The following is a 23265-nucleotide window of genomic DNA, read 5'->3' as shown; positions in this document are numbered from 1 at the left end:
TTTAGAATGTATAACTTTTGCATCAGGTTCTGGTTGCAGATCTTGTAAAAAAAGACATGCCCCCCACCCCAGCCCTAGACTACAGGTGCACACTGAATGAACACAGCTGAGTCCCCAAACAAGGTGTAGGCAAATACATCACTGGGTAGTGAAGCCATGGGTATCCTAAGCACTGGCTACTACTCCACTTGGCACAGACAAGAGACTCTTGTGTCTCGTGTTGTGAACTATTCAGAGGATGAACACTGTCACCAAACTCCAGTTTTTCAACTAACTGGGGAATTATGTGTATATGACTGTCCAGTTGGAGCCTTTGGAATAAATTGTATCCAAGTGTCTCATTTTAACAGATGCCTACCCTGGTTTTCTAACAAGCCACACTGAAGCTGGAATGCACAAATCCTTCTAGAACAAAGGAATTTCCAGTTTAACAACACAGTCCTCGAAATCCTCCTAGAACAAAGGAATTTCCAGTTTAACAACACAGTCCTCGGCATGCTTTTGCACAGAAACAATCCTTTCCAAGTTCAGTGAGACATAATGCCTTTAGCTTTCAGCCTGACCCTAAATACCTCAGACAAAATTTCCACTACCAAATACACACTCGCAGGAGTAAATAATCTGAGAAGCTGTATATTAATACCAAGTTTTATAGGTTTATTATTCGCTAATATAGTATAACATTTGAGAACATAAGCAAGTTTAATGTTCCATTTCTCCACAAGATGCCATTTTATATTTCCATATGAATTGAACAGCCATTTCCCTTCCCTGCATGTACTGCAAGCTCACCATCTAAACACATAATTTTAATACTTAACGTATTCTTCCATTGAAATACAGTTCAATGTAAAGCCCAGGTTTATGCAAATATAAGAGGTTATACTGAAGAGTTAGACAATTCCTGGCTTGCTTTTTAGCAGAGGATCTTTCTCATTGTTTGCAGGGAAGAAAACAGCCTTGACATTGTTGAAGTAAACATTCAATCCTTCACTAGTTGCCTCTTGTCCTGTTTTCCTCTCAATAGGTTTGTATTCTTTATATCGCCTAGAAGAAATTTTCAGAATTAATTTACTGAAAAGCCCTCCTGCAAGGGTGCATTATGTTCAGCAAGTAACAAGCAAACCTATTCTTGGATCATATTATGCTCCTTTAAAATATGTTCGTGCACTGAAGGTCAGTATTTTTAAAGATTCCATGGAAACTCTACGATTATTAGCAAAAAAAAATTACGGCTCCAGGTAAAAACTGATTATATTACACATGTGCACAGATACACATTCTAAGCATTTTAGCTGCATGCTACTTTAAGAGCCAGCCTTGGCTTTAAAATGGTATAAATAGATAAAAATAAAGTGAATCATTTTCCCTGCAGAAACCTCTTTCCAAAACAACTAGAAATCTGTGCTGCCAAAGGGGAGGCCCATGTGCCTACTGACAGAGCACAGTCCTCTCTTTGAAAAATCTCCTTGAAGGGCTTTCTGGGCCAAAGCTGGCTTAAAGAAAAAAGAACAACAGAAGGCAACCTGAGCCTTGTAGTTGTCCATCAACACCCAAGCAACATATCCAGGTCACCCAGTCACAATCTTTCCCGCCATGGTTAGAGGTGTTGCACTTCTATTTACTTTTATAGTATTTCTATTTATTTTCAAGTTTGCATCTACACATGTAAATTAGCATATGCATTTTTAGGCAAATCTCGGTCTTCTTTTGTGGCAATGTGCAAATGAACACCCTGCTGTCAACATTTGTGTTTGCATAGTAAGTATTTCAATTCTGAGAGTTTTGCCAATAGTCTGGCACTATTTCTGATTACTGGAGGCAGCAGCTTACTTGTAAAGGAAGAAAGTCAAGGCGACAGCAAAGACCACCAAGAAACCACAGGCTATCAGGACACCTTCTGCTGTTCTTGAAAATGGCCCTGGAGCTTTAATAACAAGATAAACATAAAAATATTATTAAGACATGTCCGCAACGCTTATCATAGCAATCAGATGTAAATTTAGAGGATGCATTGTACAAGTGTTTCATGCATCCATGTTCACTGTGTCTTTCTACAACAGCACTAGGGTGGGAGCAGCTGAGACGACAGCTAACACATTTTCTTGGCAGGGGATCATCTGGCAAAAGGGGGCCTGGCTTTTGAAGGATAGTCCCTGAAATCACAGCTCTGCACAGTATCCAGTAGTGTAATTGTGCTAGCAGGAGTAACAACTGGTGCTTGCAACAGTAACTGGAAACTAGCCTCAGCTAGCATTTCTACAGTGGAACATGTCAGCCAAGCTCACAGGTAGGAGCTCCACTGATCTGATCTGATCTGATCCGATCCGATCTGGAAAAGCGCATCTGGGCTAATTTCTAGGATTCCTGTACCAAGCTCGAGCTTTATGTTGCACTGATGGCCATTCCAACTAGCACGACCTGATGAGCACTGGCAGATGGCCAGCACTGAACATTTCTGTATGTGCCCAACTGACTCTGAAGCTAAATGTATGGGCAAGAACTTATTTCAGATATATTCAGGGCAAGTGTACAATCAGTCAGGTATGGACAGGTGCAGAGCACTGGGAAAAACAACAGTCGTTAACTCCCATTCATCACTGAGTACAGAGCTGCATGATTTATTTTACTTCATTTATGTCCTGCCTTTCTTTCCTGGTGCAGCTGGAGAAGGTGCAAAAATCCCTTCCTCACAGCAGCATTTAGCTCTCCCACGATGGGCCTAATACCTAAAGGCCTCTTGCCCCACGCATCACCCTGAATGCAGGCAGCATTTGGTACCAGGGATCACTGGGCATGTGCAGCACGGGTGTCGTCGCTCGTGTCTGGGGAAGAGGCGTTCAGCTATGCGGCCCTCCGGAGTCAAGGACAGGGATGGCTGGGCACTGGCCAGGGGTCCACAGCTAGCAGGTGGCCACTGGCAAGCATTGCTCCTGCAGTTGCAGGTCCTGCTTGCCTCTGCCGCCTGCTTCATTCGCCTCTCCCTGTGGCCCATGGAAATGGTCGTGGTCACGGAAAGGAGCGGCAGTAGCAACAGGGCCCATGCGCTCCCTTGCCGGACAGGCAAAGATCCAGGGAAGGCAGCAGTGGCCCCGACAAAAGGACAGTGAGGAGTGATAGCAGCTGGTGGCAACCACAGTGAGAAGGGAAACCCGCTAAGGGAGGGGCCCATTGCCCAACCGCCCTGGAAAGCCTGCAGCCACCACAGGCCCCGTTAGACTCCTGACCATGGGTATCTGTTGCCTCCCCATTTTAAGTAAGAGCGGCCACAATTGGCTGCACAACGTACTAGGAACCATCACCCTGCAGGAACTTCTGCAGTATAGGGAACCACTCAGTTAATTTCTAGTCAGTTCAATACCCAAAACAGTAATGCATCCCCACATTCAGTTCATCTCCTTTGCGGTGGGTAAGCTAGTAGCTTATCCAGCCAACGAGGTTTAAGGTCTGAGTCTGAAACCTTTGCTGAAGGCACAACATTTGACTAAAGTAAAAAAGGCAGTTATCCGCTTACAACAAACTACTCAGCCCTTTCCCATCACATCTGGAAAGTAAATAATTCTAATAATGTTTCAGTTCTTTGCTTGTGAAAGCCTCCTAAATAGAAAATAGAAGTTCATTGTGGTCTGTTGCTTGCACAGTCATAAGCTATCCTGCTTGGCTTTATTAGTCTTCTAATTTTGGGTATAGATTTAGTCATACTTAAAGTATACCCATTGAAAGAAGTGGAACTTGAATTAGCCATGATTACATGTGCAATTAAATCTGATTCCCATCCCTAACCTTTCCTAGTTTTACTCATTATTTTTTGAAGTCTATAAGGAAGGCAGCTAGAAATAACCCAAATGGAAACAGCATGCACAAGCTCATATCAAGTTAATAAAACCATGAACAGTCTCCCACATTCTCACAGTACTTGATTCATAAATAATTATTTCTGTGCTGAGATCAGAAAGTTCACCATTGCTAGGCTGAGAACCTGTGAAAGTAACTCATACCTACACAGAGAAGAATCCTTCCAAATGCTAAGCAATCCACTGTAGACTAAAATAACTTCTTTTGAAATACCATGAATTCACAGGAAGGCCAGATTTTCACATGACATATATGACTTGTCAGCAAGTAGTTAAGAGAGGCACTTTGCAAAAGAATGGATGACAGTTGGCCAAAGCTACATCTCCCCCAAAATGCCTTGCTGCCAATTTTATTGCCACAGAAGTTGCTTATCTTTAAACAACATGAAGGGCCAGATTCAGCCAAAAGACCACTATTTGCTGACTATGAGCCTAAAATGTAAACAGCCCCTATTTGCATATTATTGCATCATTCAATGACGACTCACCCCCACTGATAGAGATCAGAGTACTAGTAAGAGCCAGGCTGGTTGCATCACCCAATGTGATGTTTACACAATATGTCCCAGATTCATTGAAGGCTCTTCTTATGGTCAGCAGGCACTCCTCAGCAAGGTCGACTGGGTCACATGCCTCACTCTGCAACACCTGGCATGTCGGGTCAGCAATGATGGTACAGGCATCAGTAGGGAGACTACAGCATGGGAGGAAAGATGGAAAAATAATGGATTTTTCACAGTTCACACCATGCAAGCCAGTTCATTTACTTGAAACATTCCTATACTGTTTTCCATAACACAAAATTATTTATGATCATTTATAATGAAATTAAACAATTAAAGATTTATTTAAAAAACAAAACAATATGTAATGTGCCCTCTGCTTTCTTGAATAATTTACCCCTCCTGAAGACTAATTTTCCCTGTTTAAAAACTGTACCAAGATCCATTTGGAAAAGTCCTTCAGCACATGCACATGTGCAGTGATGATGAGACGGGCTGCAGAGCCATTCAAAATAACCCAGAATTGCCTGGTTGCACACAGTTGCTGACTTCCCCTTGAGAATTCATAAATAGACAGTCAAGGAATTGAAAATACGCCTGGGGAATTTACTATTTACGAACTTGCATGATTCAGTTACATTGGTCTGCTCCAACCTTGTGTTTGCCAGGTGTGCTGGACTACAACTCCCATCATCCCCTGCTAGCATGTCCAATGGTTAGAAGTTTTGAGGGCTGTAAATATCAGGAAGGCATCAGGCCAGCAAAAGTTAAGCTATGTTAGCGGTATAATCCAGTCTTCTTGCCCAATATCAGTATGCCAACAGGAAATACCGAAGTATTTATAGACATTCAATCACACTGGTATTATTTGCTCTTTTATGTGAGGCACCTTTAGTGAACTGAGATGAATACTGCAGTGAACAACTTGGGCACTGGAGACACTCCAGTATTTGCCTTATGAGAGCAAAATGGATGGCAAACCTACCTCCCTTGACAGGTTACTGTAAAATCAACCATAGAGTTCTCAGCTTGAGAAGTTTCCACCTGGACAGTTGTCATTTGGATAATATTTACCCCAAGGATCCCCTCTGGCAAAAGAAAGCAGTTGACAAAATGTCAGAATTTCAAAGACAAGAATGTTGGCAAACAAAATAATACATTTGGAACCACAGCAAATGGTTAGCATGATCTTCACTGGATCTGAAAACTGCTTCAGGAGAATTTACTAGTAGTTACTAATGATGACTAAGCATTCCAATTCTTCCCCCAGAACTGTACACAAATACATGACATCTTATTACATATTGGCTTCTTAAATTCTTATTAAATCTATTAGGGTTTTGTTCTTCTTGCAGTTTATGCTTTTGCATGTTATCCATTATTTATTTTGTATCTATATTGCTTTTTCTGTTTATTTAGTGTAAGAGAACTTTAAGTCCAGAGAACTTTAAGTTATGGGGCAGCATAGGATAGTCATTTAAAGACTATCATAAAGAAATAATACTAAATAAGTGTTTGCCTTCTACTGTAGTTTAATAGTAACTGAATGCAATTATTGTACTCCAGATAATCAGACAGAAAATGCCCTACTTTTTCCTATCCCAGCATGCCTGGAATTGTGCCTTGAGAGACTTAAGAGTTTAGACACTTGCGATTACACTGACCAATTAACTGGTTAATCTATATTTTATTTTATAGAATTTTGCAATCTATAGGATTTATATGTCAATATGTTTAGAACAGTGAGTTAAGTACTCTTACATTAGATATTAATTCTGTTGAAGTCAATGGAGCACCAATCTCATTTTCAGAAGGACTTAGCCTGAATTCATGAGCCATCAAAGGATTGCTCGGTGCGGTTGTATCACTTGCTCTGCTTGCACAATGCCACAATATATGGCAAGACAACAACACTGCAGAAATGTTGTAGAAGGGGGTTATATAGAGCTGCCACACTGGAAAGGTTGCCTGGTAAAATGTAGGACAGAAATTGTATGGCTGGATCCAGAGACTCCCCTCTGTGAATGCCAGGATTTTTGTCAGAAAGGACTCTTCCACTGATGGAAGGGATCCTCCTGTTGAAAAAAACCTCTTTTGTCTCATGGAGAGTAAACATTGGCTGCAGCACCTAATATTTGCCTGGCCTTTGAAAAAAGGATGTAATGTCCTAACTACAGAAACATCCCTTTACTGATGCTACAAAGTCTACTCTTCTAAAAGTTGCTTCTTGCATGGTGAGTCTACAACAGCAGTGCCTTTTTAGGAACATAATGATGTTGAAATTACTTTCTGTTACCTACTAAAACAATATTCTTCCTCTGGGCCAGTCCTACCATTAGGCAGAGTGAGGCAGCTGCCTCAGGCAGCAGTTTTTGAGCAACAACAAAGGCAAATTGTTAGGTATTTGCTTGTAATCTTTTTGTCTGCAGGCAGCAACTCCAGGATCATAGGATGTAGTGGATCTCCTCCTCCAAGGTTGGAGAGAGAGCTCCCACTATCGATCCTCACCTCCACCGCACTCCACCTCCACTCCGCTCCACTCCTTCCAAGTGTCTCCCCTCAATCATGAAAACTTCCAAAGTGGCTTCCACAACTTCCTGAGGTCAGACCTCTGACATTAGGTAAAAGAGAAGCATGTGTGAGGTGGGTATGCGAGTTGGAGGGAAGGAAAGACTATGGATCCAGTGAACCCAATGGCTTCTGAACTTCTGTCCCTGCAAAACATTTAGTCCATGGCAAGAAGAAATATATTTGAAGACTTGCTTCTCCCTAACCTGCACTTGAGAGCAAAAGCAGACATAGGATGGGTGAACCCAGTCAATTGCTGCCTTCCCAAAAAGGTGTTATGGGAAGCAGAATTACTCACAGGTTATAATGGAGCAGAGCTTCCCGCATCAGAGGCTCTTGATGCTCCTTTCTGGCACAATCCTATGCATGTCCAGACATAAAAAATTTCTACAGCTCATGGTATGGTCAAGCCAGCCATATTTGGACAGCATTTTTTTCTGTCTAAAATGCGTATGCTTGTGCTCTTAATGTATTATCACTGTAATTTTACTCCTAGTGGGATTTTCTGGTTCAGGTGCCCAAGTAACTTGGCCAGTTATGGTTGTTACACTGGATGCTGTGGGTTTGCTTGTGGAGAATTTGCTTTTCCATCACAAGCAGCCTTGGAACAGCCTCGTCCTTTCTTTTGGATCACACAGTTGCCTTCTTGAGCTCACTATGTTCTGTTTTTTGTTTAAATGCTAAGTTTCACAATGCTAAAGTCTGCCCTGCCCTCATGGAAGTCCCCAATCTGCATCCTTACCTTTCATCCTTCCTCCTTGCATGCTGGTCCCCAGATCCCTACTTCTGTGAATTGTGAGTCAATTCACCTGTAAGTACAACCTTTTTGCACAAGACTGTCCTGGTGGAAGTCTGTGAATGTGCCTTTGTACCTCTGGAAGAACTCAAGTGCTACCTCATCAAAATAAAAAATAAGGGGGAAATGATCAACTTTCCAATATGCCAACCAAAAATAAATTGAAAAGAGGAGTAAAATTCTGTTCCAGAGCAGAGCAGAATTCATTCAGAACATTAAAATAAACATCACCACCACATCCCTACAGAAATGCCACAAGATCCTCCAAATAGGGATCCTATCAGTTGTGGAAAATATGCAGGCAAAGCGAGGAGAAAAGTCAAAAAGCAGCTGTAAGACCATGACAAGCGATGGGTAACCTGCAGAATTGTACAAGTGGGGAAGGCACCACAACATTAAAACCTCTTCTGAACAAGCCCTTAGAGATGTAGATGTGTACCTGCAATGAAGAGTGATGATTTATAAGGTCCATATCGAGTAATATGGCATCCAGCACTGGGAGTCTGTCCTGTTGGCAGGTCTGTGAAACTGACAGTGGTCTGAGTTGTCATATTAGAAGGCAGTTGGGTGGTGACTGCTGAATCGAGGAAGTAGAGGAGGAAACTGGTAAGCCAATTCCATATCCAGCAAAGTATTTTGAGCATAATGAACAGAATCTACCTAGAACATCTCTGCGTCTTGTCATGCTAGCCTCTCTCTGGGGAAAGACACCCGAGAACAAGGCATTTGGGTCTGGCCAGCTTGGTAGAAACATGTCTGTTGTTTTCCTTCTATAACATTTGCTGTGGCAGGAAAGCAGGTGATGGGGCTCTCCAGAATGCATGCCACCTGCCCTCCTGACCCCTCACTTCAAAGGGTCCTTAGAGCAAGGCATCATTGCGCAGCTTCTCCAGAAAGCTGTGGTGCCCTCTCTCCCTGTGCGGCATTCACCACAGCAGGAGAGTGGTGGGCAATGCTCTCTAGAGCACCCCCTGCTGTCAGCAGGGGGTACAAGTTTCACTACCCCTGAGGTAAGGGATTCAACTCCATCTTATCCGGGGGGTGGGGGTCTTGGTCAAAGTCCCACTCCAAATATCCCCTACCAGCATCACTGCAAAAATATAAGAAGGTATTGTAAACATGCATGCAGCAATTATTTGGCCTGGCTCTGGCCCATGCTGTGTTTAACCCATGGTTTGTTGCAATACCCAGGATTAGGCTGGCAGACAGTCAAACCATGGTTTGCTTTTTCAGTCCCTGAGTTGTTTGTTTCCCTCCTCCTTGTTCCCTCCCTATATTCCAAATACCACTGCATTGATGTCATACAGGCATTTAGGGTAGCTGAGATGTTTCTTACTGCTTTTTCTTACCACTTTTGTGACCTAGTAAAATCTCCCAGGCAGTGTGTATGGTTTTGGGTTTGAACCAAACAACCATGGTTTAAACATCTCAGAGTTCAAAATCCAACAGTAAACCATATGTATGCTTTCCAGGTTGTTTGTGATGATCAAACTATGGCTTGCTAGTGCAGCCATATTCACACATTCTGATGACTGAGAATTCAAGAACATATACCACAGATTAGTATTATGTGCAAAGCTGGCCTTCCACCTATTAATTACTGCCATGGAACATTCTCCTGTTAACTAGTCACACATCCCCTTAATTAGCCACACAATAAGGTAAGCAATTTCATTTCCTTTAGCACAGTGCCTCAAACTTTTACCTGACTGGGTTGGTAGGGGTGGTGTTGGTGTCACTGGCCCACAAGGTATTGGTATAATGGCTTGGACAGACAAGTCAAGGCTGAAATTTCCCAGGAGGGTGTATGTGTGCATTGAAGTAGAACTGTTGGAAACAAATGCACCACTGCCGTCTCCATAATTCCAGTGGTAGAAAATAGCAGAGCGGTTCAGGTAGTTGGACGGATCATGAAGCTGGACATCAAATGTAATTGGGATATCTTTGATGAAGATAAAGTCTGAGGCATTGCGGTCATTCTTTTGGGATATATTCACATAGAAGGGGATTTTGTCTGTGAATTACATAAAGCCAAAACAAAAGGAAGAGTTAGAATGTCCTCAGAAGAGATAATGCCATATCCTTGCTGGAGAAAAGCCAACCGTGTAGCAAAATCCATGTCATGTGGAACATTCACAGTGAGGACAGTTCAAACGTGGCCCAAGGTATTTTCCTGCTCAAGTGGCATAACATAATAATAGTAAATAACACCCCTGCCACAGTCAAGGTGCATTGTATCCAAGGCTGGCCAAATTATTTGGCAGGGGAAAAAACAGTTATTTCCCTGGAAATAAAATGCAACTAATAATCAGCCTCTTTTTAATGGTACTTCAAACCAGCACCTGAACTGGTTACGTCATTCTGTCTAATGGTAGGATTGACTTTAACAAACCTGTGTTCCCTGCAAATGTCCCTGTGTGGGATAGCTGAAAACAATGCATTCTTGCTGGGATCTCCTCCCTTGACTGGCTGCTGTGAGAATGGCAGGTAAGGTCAGAGGGTACTGAGGCAGGGCTAGAGCTTTGTTTGTTTGTTTAAACTATATCCTGCCTTTTACCATAATTTGAGTTCAAGGTGGCTAACAATAAGATACAGGTTTTAAAAATCTTAATTACTATCTAATATAAAAATAAAACAGTAACTAAGAACTAAGATAAAAAATTAAAATGCAATTAAAAGCACAACAATAAAAGAATTGGATTGCACCAATCTGTTGAAACCTGACCAGGAAACCCGCTTGCATGCCAAATAAAAGCTTTCCTGCTGGTGGCAGAGCAAGGGAGAGGAGACCAACCTAGGGTCCCGAAAAGGGCAGCTCCAGCAGCTGGGAGCAGCCCCACAGAAGACTGGCCTGCTCAGGGGGACCAGCCCTCCCTTCCTGCCTAATTGCAGCCTCAGTTAACCTGAAGAAAAGTTTCTGCATCGCCCCAGCCAGAAAAACATTCCTTGATAGGAGGCCAGGAGAAGGGCTGTGCCTAACACTGGCTCCAGGCAGCACCAGTGGATGAAAAAGCGAGGGGACGATCAGTCAGGTGGCATTTTCATCTATGGGATAAGTTTTCCCATAGGGTTGGCTTGCCAGCTGAGGAATGCTAATCATCCCACCCTTGCGTAAATTCTGGTGCACAGACAAAAGCGGTTTGCAAGTACATCGCTGATCCCTGATGCTTGGGACAGCCTGAATTATTCACTGCAAGTCTTGAACTGTGTTTCTGGGAACATTCCCTTAGATTCCACTGTTTGGATTATGAGAGCCAGCTTGAACTTGGGCTCACAAAGAACTGATCCATGGACACTGGTGAGGTGCCTGTGTTTCTCTCCTGCTGTAACCAAAGACTGTGCAGTTTGGTTAACACACATTTGGTTGCTGATGTTGTGAGAGGGCCATGCAGAACAGGGTGGATGTTTCTGCCAGCCTCACGGATGCAAACAGACTCAATTGGCACACGTACCTGTTACAACATAAACCACACTTGCAGAGCTTACTGGTACATATGATCGATAACCCCTTCTGTACACTGACACTTCCATAATTTGTTTTCCAAGAGTAATATTTGTTGTGTTGAGAGACACAATTGCTGAAGAACCTCCTGTCCTTTGGTAATACTGGCCTGCAAATTGGGAAGGAGATGAAAAAGAAGACATTGGTGTGGGAGTGGTCAATCTTCCTTTTTCCCCTTTCTGAAAGTGTGCACAATTAATTCAAGTGAATTGACAACTTGCCCATCATCCAAAGTACAAAATAGATGGATACCATGTTGGATGCAATGCTATAATGTATTACATACTTCTCTAAGGGCTTCTTATAAGAAGGGTCGGGGTGTGTGTGTGTGTGTGTGTGTGTGTAAATGATGCTGCCATTTTACTTCCACAACAGTTCTGTGGGGCATGTTAGGCTGAGAGACAGAAACTAGACCAAGGTCACTTACCTCAGTTGAGTTCATGCTTGAGCAGTAATTTGAATTTGAGTCTTGTTTTTTGGGTCCACGTTCAAAACTCTAACCACTTGTGCTTAGAAGAGCCCTTCTAAGGGGTATTAGTGTGTGTTCATTTATTTTCCCACCTTTTTTTCCTTTTCAAGGAACTTAAGTCAGCTTACATTAATTCCCTTTCTCTCAATCTTATCCCCACAACAACCTTGTGAGGAAGTTGGGCTGAGTCTATGACTGGCCCACAGTCACCCAGTTAGTTCCATGGCTGAGTGGGGACTGGAACCCAGACCTCCTGAGTCCCAGTCCCACACTGAGGTTCTTCCTGAGACATCAGTAAAATCCAGAATACTCGTCTACAGTTGTGTGGGTAGTGTTATTATAAGCCTTAGCCACTACATGGCTCCGTACTGGGCAGTATCTGGGTAGAGCAGGGAGTTCACTCTCAGTTCAGTGCTTGTTGAAGAGAGACAACAGCACCTTTTTCGAACTTCTTGACTGGTGAGAGCCCTCCATGAGACCAGCAACAGTTATGCAATAGAAAACAAAGGAGAGAGGCCACACCTCTGTGGTGGAGCAGACATTGTGCATGCAGAAAGTCCCACGTTCGGCCTCTGATCAAAAGGATTGCAAATAAGTCTAGGATAAGCTTCTGCCTGAGAGCCAGACACTGAAAGGGGGGACTGTAGCTCAGTGGTCAAACGACTGCTTTGCCTGCAGAAGGTCGCTGTATCGATCCTTCCATTGTCAGACTGGGTGGAGGAAGAACCCAGCCTGAAACTTGGAGAGTCAGAGTCAGTCAGGGGGAACACTACTTAGCTAGATGAATTAATGGTCTGTCCAGATTGAGGTAGCTTCCTATACATCAGCACTATCTAAATGTTTGAGACTACAACTCCCACTCTCCAGGCCAACAAGGCTTATGGGATCTGTAATCCAGCACATCCAGAAGGAACTGGGTTGTGGGGGAATGCACTGGCATAATGATTAAAGTAAACTTACCAACAGATCCACCAAGACTTTGTAGCAGACTGTACCAAGTGGGCATTACTTCAAAACTGTGTATTTAATTTTTTAAACTTAATATAGGTGTATGCTACTTCTCCAAAGCTCTTGAAGGTGGTTGTCATTTTGAGCAGTTCTGCTATAAACACACTATATTCAAGTAGGAATGCTGCACATTTTCTGAGTGGCATGCAGGGATCTGTGTGACTTCCAGAACCTGGACAAGTCAATGAAGTAGCATCGGTATCCTCAAAGCAGTATCTGGACTGTCCTTTCCCATAACAATAGCTGAGTTTATCTCACAGCATCCTTAATAGCAGGCAATATAGGCATGTGTAAACCTCATTACTCTTTTTCAAAGTGTTAAATTAATAATAAGAAGGAAAAGAACGAATAAAAAGCTAGTACTGAGCTGCATTTTAGGACCAACCAAGAGTGTGAAACACATAGACAAAATTCCTTCTTCTCCAGTCACGATGGTGGGGAAATGGCCTCCCATCTGGGAACACGTTGTGACTGTTGTTGTATGTGCAGTTTGACCAGCTGCAATCATCAATCCATGCAGTCCAGTTATAAACATATTGATCGGGAAGGTTTGAATAGCCTGAAGAGCCTAAAAGCACACACAAAATCAAGACAAAAGGGGAAAAGAGGGAATGGGAAAATGGGAGAAAAGTCAGGTCTTTAAACAAAACTTGAGTCCATTCAGACTATGGCTGTAAACATAGTTAATAGGCAGTAACCCCATGGATTAGTCAGGGCCTTTCAGGACTGGCTAAGGTATTTTGCTGCCAGAAGCAGAGCAGCAAATTATACACATAAATGCATAGAAGCCAAATGAATACACCTCGTACCTAAGCAAGCCAAGTTATCTTTGCACCTGAAGCAGAAAATTCCAACAACACCTCTCCCTTTCTGTGGGAGCATAAACAGAGGAAGATAACAACCGAAAACAACAACACAAATGTTGCTTTTTTGTGATGCTCTAAACCAGCAGCTGCTCTCGCCGAGCAAGTTGCTGCCTGCAGGTTTTAACCTTTGGGGAAACCAAAGAACATGACAATGCACCGTGGGTGAAGAAGCCTTAGAAGAGCCCGTGGGTTCTTACTGTGGCTTCTTGAAATAATTTTAAAAACCCATTGTGGGTAAGCTGGCTGAGTTTGCACAACCTAACAACCATCCAATCATAGTTTCCCATGGTTTACTGTTGTTTTCATGTGACTCAGGCCCTTATTTAGCTATTTTGGCTTTTCCCCCACAATGACAGTTTTTCTGAAGAAGAAAGGCAGAAGCAACAGTGGAAAAACATGGGATGGTTACAACAGTTAGGGAACATGGGTGCTCCCACTAGGAATTAGAAAGTATTTGTAGCTGTTTCCATCTTTCCTTACCTAGTGGTTTTTCTGTGGTACGAAAGAAGATCAAAGGAGCAGTGAGCAAACAGAAAAGCATAATAAGTGGATACCAGCAACAAATGGGCTTTCTGCAAAATTCCATGACATGTGATGGAGGCAGGACTCAGAGAGACATAGCACTCTTACCTTTTTATTAGTAAGAACATGGATGTTGATCTGCCCTGCCCCACTCAGAATTCCTGCTTCTGTCTGAGTTTTGCTGCAATCCTCATGTGGAGAAAGGAGTTTTCTAAGCAAGAACAGGCTGGTTTGCATGACATGGCTGGCTCACTGGGGGTTCTTCAACCCAGCAGGAGCTGGAATGCATGCCTGGTGAAATTTTTAATATACCACCAAGCAGGGATTGGCATGTCATGTGAATTCAGCCACCAAACTGGTGTAACCTTACAATAAAATGAGGATTATGTAGGGATTGTTTATTCCTCAAATTACCCCAGGTGAGTGGGTTCACACATGTCAATCCCCAAACATGGGTTGTATATTTAAAATGTCACCTGTACATGCCCAAAATGTGCCACAGCTTGTTGTGGCTTAAGGATGCCCCTCATGAGCCCAGCCTGCAGTAGGATCCAAATTAATATGTAGTTGCTTGTTGTAATGCAATGTATTTTAAGGTGGCTCAGTCCTTAACGAGCAACTGAAGCCCATGCACTTCACAGAAGCCCTGCCTCTGGGGGAGAGGAGAACTGCTTGGACTATTTTGTTGACATCAATCAACACAGGTCTCTGTTGCTGTTGTTTTTAAAACTTTTATGGGCATGTAATGTGGACGGCCATGACGAATGTCTATTTGTACTGTGAAATACACCACTACAGTTGGATACACTATCCAGGGATGAGGCAGGGTCATTGTCATGCTAAAAGCTTCATCTTTAAGCACCTCAAGATGGAACATGGAGGTAGAAAACTCAAGAAGATTAAAATGCAATCAGAGCTGTTACTTACCATTTATGCACTTTCTGTCATATACTATATTGCTGTCATTATCTTCTCTTTGACATCTAGGAAAAATCAGCTTCACACGAAAGGTCACATTGGATCCTATCAGGCTTGGGCTGTCACTGGTCAAATTGGCTACTACTCTTCCCCCTGAAAAAAAGTCAAGATTATGTCTGTTTTTAAAAGGAAGACCAAATATGAGATGGGTTGACTCCATAAAGAAAGCCACAGCCCTGAATTTACAAGAACTGAGCAAGACTATCATGGATAGGACATTCTGGAGGTCTTTCATCCATAAGGTCACCATGTTGGAAATGGCTTGATGGCACATAACAAATATCCTGTCTTTCCTCCAAGGATATCAGCAAGATGTACAAGGTTCTCTCCCCAACCCTATTTTATCCTCACAACATTCCTAGTAGGGATGGGCAGATAGTAGAGCAAAAACTACTGGTAGATTGACAGGGCATTTGTAAAAGATCAGTATGGTTTTTTCATTCAACGATATAATGGCAACCCACCCCTTCCATAAATGTTCCTTTGTGGACTGGAATGAAAATGTCCTCTAAGGGAAGAATAACCAGAAGTCAATTTGTGTGGGGAATGACTGTGAGCTGCATTCAGTTCTGAGATTTGAAACACATTCCCAGATATAGAATTCTTCAGTTCTTCATGTGTGTCTTCTGCCCCTGGCTTTGCTGAGGGATCTTGTAAAATCTCAGAGTTGTTATAAAATCAAAGGAAGCCCAGAAACCTGCCCAGTCCTGTTACACAGCACTTTCCCCAAATGCTTCTTCTGCACTGGTGATATTTAAAACAACCCTGTAACATGGAAATGGCCATTCCTCCTCTTAAAAACTCAGTCAAGTGTTTATTTGGTCCATGGACCGTCTCCTCCTTTTTAAATTGTATTTCATGTTTAAACTAGTTGTACTGAAATTCAGTAGAATAAGAAAAGCACACATGTCAAAATTCATATACCAAGTGGTTTAATGCATAATGATATCAGACTCATTTGGGTGAGACAGACTGCTCTCCCTCATCTCACACTGCACACAGAGCCCTACCTTTCCAGCAGTCTTTCCACCTGCGGTCTCCTTTTTCCCAGTAAGGATAAAGCTTGTCATTCCAGTTATTGTGATCAGGAGACCAGCTATTTAGCCTGCCATGGAATTCGTTATGAGAAGATTTTCTTCCTTGACTCATCACATCTCGAAATTCTAGAAAAGTTAAAAATGGGACAGGAGTTACCACAATTATTTTCTCTGTGCTACTTATACTGCAAAGCTCATGTAACATTCTACAACACATATCAAAAACTTGTAGCTTAGATGTTTTTCCTTAGTGTGTAGCATGTTCAAAAGGACATTTGTAAATGTACCAGCTTGTGAATTAACACTTGCCAGTCTTCCATTTGCTCCTTTTCACATTCTCAGAGACAAAGTAAATCAAATGCAGCTCTTACATGAAAGTACTTTGTGGAATTATATTAATTGGTTTAAGCCATGCATGTAGTCTACAACAAATGTTGTATGGTTTGGATGAGTCATAATTTGGATGGTCATAAGATGGCAACTTGGATTCTTTCCAAGAGACACAAACTCATCCTGTAATCTTAGCTTGAAATTATACAAAATCTGAGGATCTGCAGTCTTTTTCCCATCTTTCATTTGACACAATTTCGGATCTCTGGATTGTTTCATAGGATACACTGTCTGATGGGTAGTTCTTTTCAATATGGCAGCGCTTTTAAGAAGGTGATAAGCTCAAAAGTATGATTCTTGTTTGTGGATTCTGGATTCCTTCTTGTTCATTGTTTCTCTGACTGAAATTATTAGGTTTTTCTGTTTTGGTTTGTTTCAGTTTTTGTTATTTTTTTATTCTATCTATCTATCTATCTATCTATCTATCTATCTATCTATCTATCTATCTATTTTGCTTATTTCATGTCAAGCCTCCCTGCTCTTTATATAGAAGTGTGCATCACTTCACTTACTCCAAAAAGTGGTAAATTAGCCTGCTCCAATTGCTGAAGAAACCCCTGGATTTCTGTCCCAAGGTCCTGCCCTGAATAAACACTAATCAAAAGGATATGTGGGGATGGAAGAAGGGCCCTGAATTCAGACAATGGGTGATCAAAACAAAAACGTTCTATCCAACCAATTTCTCTGCCCCTCTTGCCCCAGGAGAAGAAACAGGATCTGCACCTGGTGCAAGGCGAAGGGCTCAGCAACCCCTTTTCACTCTGTAACCTTATTGTAAGGATCTTAAGCAATTGCCTTTCTGTCATGGTACATGAGATCAACCATCTGTGATAATTCTGCATTATGTTAGGCACCAAATGTGAATGAGGCTAAGTGCCACTGAAGTTTAAAACTGTAAACTAACTCTCCCAAATTTGGTGCCCTCCAGACTGGAGAAGATTTGTATACACCATGTAAAAGATGATGGTCATCAAATGGTCATATCTGATAGCTGCTTGTGTTGGCCTCCTGCTGCCAGGGCCACACCATTTTATAAACCTTTAGACTATTAAAAAATTAATTTAAAAGTGATTTGAAGGCTGATCATCCTCCTTCCTGTTTGAATATTTCTCCAGGTTTCAAAAACTGTGCATGTTGGGTAACACTTTCCAGAAATGTGCATTCTTCATATTTTGTTGGATGGGGGAAAATACACATTTTGCATGCACACTTTAAAAATGCATACTTGTCCTTGATTAAAAATGCACATTTTCCCCCATGTGGGGTGTGGAAGGATAATTAGGTTCAGGGATGCAAATGAGGAGAACTGAGCTTTGAGGAACAATTCAGAGAACTTCCAGACCAAGCTTGGCATGTTCACCCTCCCCTGGTCCAAGTGGCCCCCCTGTGACTGCATTTATTAAACACAAACAACACCATGTGGGCCAGTGCATCACATGCGCAATGCCATGTCTATCTTGGACCCCATTTATACAGGATGAATGCAATCCAGGCCTCACAAATATTTTTGGAAACCTGTACCAAAGATTTCTATTTTCCTGGAGCAAGACTATGTCCAACTAAGACCTCTTTAAGGTGTTTTCTGTTATATGTTTCTTCTCCAGAAGAAGCTCATATATTTTCAGCAGACATAAGAATCTCCCCACCCCACAAATAAATCTACAACCCACTGCTTTTTATAGAGAGCTGCCTCTCATTGTGTGCCAATGGGTGTGTAAATTCCAAAATCACTTGTCACAGTTGTTTGTTCTCAAAGCCAGGTGAGTTAAAGGAAAGTAACACAAGACATTAAAAAGAAAATCTCCACCCTTTAAATGCATACTCATGGAAAGGATGCAAGTTTAAATCCAAATTAGCGATAGTGAATACAGAACAATGGAGATTAGTCTATGTAAGCATTACTGAAATAGAAGGATATGATCTGCATATGTTATAGAGTCAAAACTAGCAATTCCCACTAACAAAGTTCATCTGGTAGCAATTTATGCTTGCTTTGACACATGTTCTTATTTTAATGCTGCCCTTTTATAACAGGGGAAAAACGTTCTTAGGCATCCTTCTGTTGTTGTTGAGGCTGACACAAATGAGGCTGCTTTATGAAATGCCTTGCATTTCAGTTAAAATCACAAGTCTTGAAAGGAGTTTTTTCTTCAGCATTCTTCCAGTGGGTCAGATGAGAAGATTTACACTGTAAGAAGTGATCTTACATGCTAGTAAATACAAAAAGCCACCCTATTCTTTGACCCTGTGAATGCATTTTACAAATATAAATTTAAAAACTAATCATCCTAAAGTAATGAAAATTGGAATGGAGACCAGAGTGTCTTTCCAAGTCTTGAGTAGATTAACAATCAAAACAGATTTAACCCTGTGCCCCAAGTATAACTATTGCTGTATTCTTTGAACCGGAGATGCTCAAATATTTCTCCCATTTATCTGTGCCCTGTCAAAGACACATTATATACTATTGTGTGTAACAACACCCAACAGCTTTTGTATTTTAAAAAAAGCTGCTTTGGAAGGAGAAAGGTAAAAGCAGGGAAAGGGCAGGAATGGGTGCCACACCCTCGCCCTGCATGCTGCTTCTCTGCCATGAATTGGGCTCCCAGAGAAGTCCCTCTGTCCATCCTTTACCAGTCAGAAGGGATGTTGCCCACAGAAACTTGCATCTTGAACCCCACAGGAGAAAAATGAGTGGAGAAGTTGCACAACCCCCCACCGCTTTCCCTTCAAAACTTCCCTCTTCTTAAAGTGGCACTGCTTTAAAAGAAAAACAAGGCTGGTGGTGCATTTGTACAAATATGAAAATGTAGGATGCAGCTGGCTCTTAAGAACGAGGGAGTGGCAGCATCAGAACCCCACCAAGAAAAAAGGTTGGCAGTGCAATTTTATGAGAGGAAAGAGCCCCTGGTTTGCATTCAGAAGTCTCCAGTTCAGTGCCCATGTCTCCAACTAGGGCCCGAGAAATTCTTGCCCAAAGCATGTCATAGCCTGTGATGCCAGTCAGTGTTAAATAACTAAATAGATTAAGGATGTGACATGGTAGAAGGTGGATTCCTGTGTCCCTGTGAGGCAAGGACAATTCCTGAAGGAGACATTGGGGCTACCAAGAGATGCTTGAGGTCTGGAAGAGAAACTCTGTGGCTATCATGGCTGTCAGCACGTCCCCGTTCCGGGGCCATCTGTGGGAGCCAGGAGCAGGCGGCATCAGAAGTGAAAAACACTTCCACACCTCATGCACTAATATTTGCATTAATCAATGCATTCATTTGGGATAATTCACACAGAAGGATCAGTTCTCATCATTCCTTGTTCTGTAACTCAGAATCATTCATATGAAACAGGATTCTCATCCTCTATAAGCAAGTAGTACAAGGGATGGGAAAAGGCATCCGTTACCTGAAGTTAGACGGGATGGTTACAGGGCATGAAGAGGAAACGACTCTGGATCAAGTGAGCGTGTACCTGAACAATGCAATCTTATACATCAACTCAGCAGCATGCCCCATTGAGTTTAACGTGAGTTACTGCCATATACATGCATAAGGAATTGCAGCCCTGTTCTAGAAGCAGCGAGACACATAGGATTGTTCTCATAACTCTATCACTGGAGATGAGGACTGTGCAGCTTCATCCTTGTGCTGTGCAGTTTGCAACAGCCTGAGTGGCACTTTGCACCCCCTCCCCTCTCATGCTTCCCTTGCTGGTTTCTTCAGGTGCATCAGCAGTTAAAGACACAGGTGCAAGCCGCTTTTATCCATTCTGAATGGACAATCTATGGCGGATCGGTTTAGTGAAGGGATTAAAAAGGGGGTGTCAGGCACTCACGTCTGGTGGCCACAGCAGGTAGAACTCCTTCAGCCACGAGCAGGTATCCGAGGAGAAAGAGGAGGCAAGCCCACTTCATGAGTGTGTAGATGCAAGTGAATGCCTGGATCACAGAACTTGCACTGGTCTATGTGCTGTTTCTCCAAATCTCTTCAGAGCCTATCTGGGAATAACACTTCCCTGCTGCCCTCCTCTCCTGCGATTAAATTAAGGCCCCAGGGCTCATCATGTGATGGCATTAAGGAGAGATGCATGATTTTGTGTCTTCACTCCTCTCTCTCTCTCTCTCTCTCTCTCTCTCTCTCTCTCTCTCTCTCTCTCTCTCTCTCTCTCTCTCATTCTCTCTCCCTCTCCTTTCCCCAGCTCATGTGATTATGACTCATTTCTCTCACTTTTAAAATCTGCTGGGACTGTTAACAGTTCTGCTTAGGCACACAGGCGTTTGCCTCTCAGGCATTTCTGGAACAATTTTGGATCTTTCCCTAAGGGCAGGTAGACATTTGTGTTAGAGAAGGCTGTGAATACCTGCAGCAGTTCCAGCACGGACAGATTCTGCATTCTGAAGGAGCATTTGAAGCCACAGAGGCTTGGCATGTTGTCCAAACCCAGAACTGTGTTGCAAAAGTGGCTTCAGCTTGGTTTATAAGCCACTCAGACAAGCCATGGCTTCTTGTACGGCTTGCTTAACACTCCATGGTTGACTGTTTCATTTGAACTTGGCTAAAATGACCCACAAGAAAGGAGCAAGCGAGCGACTTGGCAGGAGTGTCACAAACCCTGTGCCCCTTTCTCCAAGCCCCGAAGTGCCTGGTGGCTCTTGCTGAAGGCTGTCATCTGCTTCTCCTCTAATGTATGCCAATCCCTCAGGTTCTTAGGGGTTGGGGAGGTGGCACAGGGCAACACTTCCAGTGTCCTTCGCACACTGCACAGTAGACACTGGCAAAACCCACAGGAGACACTGGCACGCTAGTCACCAGTGCATAGGAAGAGCAATGCTGCATCTCATTGTCTAGTCCAGCATTTATTGACACAGTGGCCAACCAGCTGTCTGCAGGAAGCCTAAAGCAAAGCATGACTGCAATAGCACTCTTCTGCTCATGTTCCCCAGCAACTGCTATGCACAGGCACGGCACCTCCATTCTCCAGTAACTGTGGAGGCATAGGAAGGAGTTGCAGCTTTACACGATCAGCCAGTGCACACAATTCTCTCTCTGCATGAAGCAGCCTTTCTTCATGATTTCAAATGACTGCTTCATCATGGCTGCTCTGCACAGGATTATGCCACAGAAATTGGTATGTCTGTCTGCTCCAGCCTTCCCCAATGTGGTACCTGCCTAATGTGTTGCCCTGGATGATGGAAACCGCAGTTAAAAACAAATGGGAAAGCATCATGTTGGGGAATGCAGGTCTACTCTATATGCAGCAAGAGGATACAGCTCCTCAGCACAGACAAGTGAATTTGAAGAAGGATGCCATGCCTAACTTGACTATAATAATGCTTATTCCAAGCGATTTATATCTATATAATTTGTATGTATGCTTAGTCCCAGAGCTTTTTGTTTGAATTGAAAAGCTGTCACATGATAAATTCCAGAATGATATCCTGCTTGATCTGTTGCAGCAGAATATTGTTATAGAACAGGTTATAGTAATAGAAATGGCAACGATCCAAAAAAGAACCATGAAAGGAGTGCCGTGGGAATTCGGTCTTGTTTTTATCGGAGCGTCCCTGATGTCACATGGTAAGTTGCTTTTGAAATGAAGAGGCGTTTTAAATGAAGCTTGTGATGTGGCCCAGAGGAAAGAGACACTTGGTTGCACTGAGCCCACTGAGCGACACAGCACTCTTCAGACCACCTGGTTGTTTCCCTCGTTGGCGGACATTCTTTGCTTCAAAGAAGCAGTCCCCTTTTGAGAATGTCATGCCAGGATTCGAGCCCTGAGGAAAATTAGAAAAGGGAGAAACGAGTGAACAGCCAAATTCAAAATACGTCCGTGTTAATCAATGGAACTATTAATCAACTACATATTTCAGTGCTTAAAGTTCTGAAGAAATAAAAGGTTTGTAAAGGCAGACTCCTGTGCAGGTTTGTAGGCTGGTGTGGCAAGACCCACTTAGGCTACCTCCCCAGCGGCTGAAATCCTGTTAAAGATGCCTGAAATGTCCGATTCTTGATTCAACAGGAGCAAGATTTAGCCATGAAAGCTTAAAATGGACAAACCTTACTTGGAAAAAAGCAAGATTTGGATGTGTTGGACTTCCTTAGCGATTTTGGGTGTCAAACCTGTGCCCCCCCCCCCCCAGCATCCTGGGGACACCCTATATGGGAGAAGACTGTCTGGGGATGGGGAGTGAACATATTCAACCTTGAAACAGATTGCCTTTAAATAGAGGAGTGCTCTGTGCAAATTAGGGCACATGGCCACCCAATGCATGATGAAAAATACACATAACTCAGGACTGAGAAAACACATTTAAAGATGGATTTACAGGGCTAACATGCAAAACTCTTCAGTTTTAAAAGAATTCAATTTTAAAAACTTTGAAATGGGACGTGTGGTCATCTGTTATTCTTGAGTCCGTTTATCTCCCCTCCCCCTGTTTTAAAAAAAGAAGGCATGGCATGACACTTACTATAAGATGAGGAAACTGGTGCTAGCTCTATATGTACTCATGATATGTGGGGAGAAAGTTGTGAGAGTTGCTGCGTCCGCAAAAATAGAGGGAAGACTGTCAGCAGACTGATTCCTAGAACAAGTTCCCTCATGCAATTTTAACACATTGTTAACTACAGCAGGAGTTTACAACTATTACAGCTGTGAACCTAACAATTTACTATATGGCTAACAAAATAGCCTGGAGGAAAGCCATCTTGTTTGTCTAGATTAGCTACCTTAAAGACAAGCAGCTTTTGAGAACTTCAGGCCTCAACCTTGAGAACTG

General features: G+C 42.7%; 1 protein-coding gene across 2 annotated transcripts; it reads right to left on the bottom strand.

Moving 5' to 3' along the window:
- Positions 1–714: 714 nt before the first annotated feature.
- On the bottom strand, positions 715–20400 carry GPNMB (glycoprotein nmb). Of its 2 annotated transcripts, none has more exons than XM_044450758.1 (11): positions 20322–20400; positions 16077–16229; positions 15016–15159; positions 13086–13268; positions 11174–11332; positions 9427–9735; positions 8161–8298; positions 5343–5445; positions 4343–4548; positions 1834–1927; positions 715–1047 (listed from the first exon to the last, which is right to left on the bottom strand). In XM_044450758.1, exons 1-11 carry the CDS (start codon positions 20398–20400, stop codon positions 894–896), a joined length of 1722 nt encoding a protein of 573 aa, XP_044306693.1. In that variant the 3' UTR covers positions 715–893. The 2 variants fall into 2 exon arrangements, with proteins under 2 accessions (XP_044306693.1, XP_044306694.1); XM_044450759.1 differs by having other exon boundaries at positions 8161–8295; positions 20322–20352.
- Positions 20401–23265: the final 2865 nt, after the last annotated feature.

The sequence above is a fragment of the Varanus komodoensis genome, unplaced genomic scaffold (assembly GCF_004798865.1).
Source record: "Varanus komodoensis strain SLA01 unplaced genomic scaffold, ASM479886v1 scaffold68, whole genome shotgun sequence".
NCBI lineage: Eukaryota > Metazoa > Chordata > Lepidosauria > Squamata > Varanidae > Varanus > Varanus komodoensis.
This window is presented reverse-complemented; position numbering and strand designations above follow the sequence as displayed.

Excerpts from the sequence above, each read along its gene's own strand:
- GPNMB (XM_044450758.1), bottom strand. The coding sequence starts at position 20,400 with ATGAAGTGGGCTTGCCTCCTCTTTCTCCTCGGATACCTGCTCGTGGCT. Across the intron at positions 13,269-15,015 it reads TGACAGAAAGTGCATAAATG|GCTCTTCAGGCTATTCAAAC; the intron begins GTAAGTAACAGC and ends GTGTGCTTTTAG. Across the intron at positions 1,928-4,342 it reads TCTGATCTCTATCAGTGGGG|CTCCAGGGCCATTTTCAAGA; the intron begins GTGAGTCGTCAT and ends TTGTTATTAAAG.